Genomic DNA, 2,013 nt, shown 5'->3' on the forward strand with positions numbered 1-2,013 from the left:
TATACTTGCGCGCAAATTAAAATTGCATTGATAACATTGTAACTGATAGAAGGTATAAAACTGAAATTTGAATAATTAAAACAAAATTAATTCGTAAAGAAAAGAAATGAATATCATAAAATAATTTGACGTCGGACATAAATATTCCCCCTCTGACAAACCTTACGAAGATAAGAAAAGTGCATAGAAAAAAACATAAAATGCAATTGCATGTGCATTGCGCTTATCGCTTTGCCAAAAACTACAACAACAACAATAAGCGCCACTCGCAGACAGCGGCTAGCCGATCGTACGACCTTCGCGACAATGCCTATAATCCGAGCCGTCTGCTTCGCACTTTACAATTGAGGGGCATGTTAGCTATGCCTTTCATCGTGGTCAGCGAATCGAGTCAAAAAATTTGGGGATTTAAAACATTATAAAATATTTATTTAACAACTATAAGAAAAGTTTGAGTAATTCAGGGGGCCTGCTAAAATAACGCACATTGATATAAATAAGAGGACAGTAAAAATATAAAAAAAGAAAAAAGAGAGATTTGAACTAGACACACGTACACAGAAAGAGTCACCAAAAAGTCTTTGTTTTTGTGAATTTCCCGCGTCTAAAAAAATCCAAAATTGTTGAAAAGTGTCGTTTAAACTTTGTGTAGTTTTGATCCGTGCAGTGAATTTTGCTAAAACAATTAAATACGTTGGCAATAAGCAAATTTATATTTGCCAGTACCAGCCAAAGCAAACACAAAACAAGCGTCGAGCTAAGCAAAACGGAATCCGAAAAAAACTCACACGCACACGCACTCACTAAAACACTGAAATGGCTCCAGAAACAAAACGCTTGCGCGAAAATACGTCCACGGACCTTAAAAAAGACCGTCCAAATGAAACACTCTCAACTACGTTGATTGAGTTGGTAGAGCAGAAATTTGCTGAGCAGACTGCTAGCATTACTGCCACGATAACTGCCTCAATACAAAAATCTGAGGATCGCATTTTACAAGAAATGCATGAAAAAGTTAACGTGATGAGTGGAAAAATAGAAGAACTCACTCAACGGGTGCACCAACTGGAGAAGGAGGTCGCAGTGGTGGAAAAACTAAAGGAGAGGATGATGCAACTAGAGGCCGAGACCCAAGATGCACAAACTCTAGGAGGGCGGGTTGGAGAGATTGAAGCGCGGGTGGCAACGCAAGCGAACGAGTCCATCGCAGCGGACCTGAGAGTCCATGGAGTGCCTTACCAAGATAATGAAAACTTAAAATCATTATTTCACACACTGTGTTTCAATCTGAAACTTACGCCGCCGCCGAGGATTCGCGAGGCCTTTCGCATATCACCGAGAAGGCCAAATCCGACCGTAGACCCGATCATTATAATTAAATTCGAGCACGTGCGCGATAAAGCCGCAATACTGCGCGCGGCTGGTGCGTACCGAAGAGAATTTAAACAGCCACTAACCCTTCAACTGCTGGGAATGAACTCGCCGGCTGCTGTTTACCTTAATGAGCAGCTTTCAAGAGAAAACTACGAGATCTTCAGGGAGGCGAGACGCTTAAAAAGGCTTAAGCGCCTCTTTTGGGTCTTCACACGGCGGGGGATTGTTCACGTCACTCAATGCGTGGGAGCTGAGGTAATGTGCGTTGAGAGTATGCAGAAGCTTTACGATCTCTAAATGAATGTTTCGCTCTCTCTTAACAAATCATCTGTTGAGAAGGAAGGCGAACTAAGAGAAGCTGCAGATGACCAAAATCTTTTTCGTTAGAATATATCTCTTAAATATGAAATGTATTAGGATTAGTTATAGTTAGTTTTTTTATTGGTACAACATAATTGTTCTTAAATTGCGTGTGTTTATGTTTCCTATTCAACGTTTCTGATATAGAGGCATCCCAATCGAATAGTCGTACAATATTGAGGGTTCTCGCCAAACAAAATAATGGGTTACATATTTGCCATATAAATGCGCAAAGTTTATGCAAAAAGATTGAAGAGTTCAGGTATTTGTTTGTTAAGT

General features: G+C 40.0%; 1 protein-coding gene across 1 annotated transcript; it reads left to right on the forward strand.

The window, feature by feature from the left end:
• Positions 1-816: 816 nt before the first annotated feature.
• Positions 817-1,671, forward strand: LOC138914924 (uncharacterized). The gene has a single exon (XM_070219630.1). The coding sequence runs from the start codon at positions 817-819 to the stop codon at positions 1,669-1,671; it is 855 nt and encodes a 284-aa protein (XP_070075731.1).
• Positions 1,672-2,013: the final 342 nt, after the last annotated feature.

This window comes from Drosophila takahashii, chromosome 2L (genome assembly GCF_030179915.1).
Source record: "Drosophila takahashii strain IR98-3 E-12201 chromosome 2L, DtakHiC1v2, whole genome shotgun sequence".
In the NCBI taxonomy this organism is placed as follows: domain Eukaryota; kingdom Metazoa; phylum Arthropoda; class Insecta; order Diptera; family Drosophilidae; genus Drosophila; species Drosophila takahashii.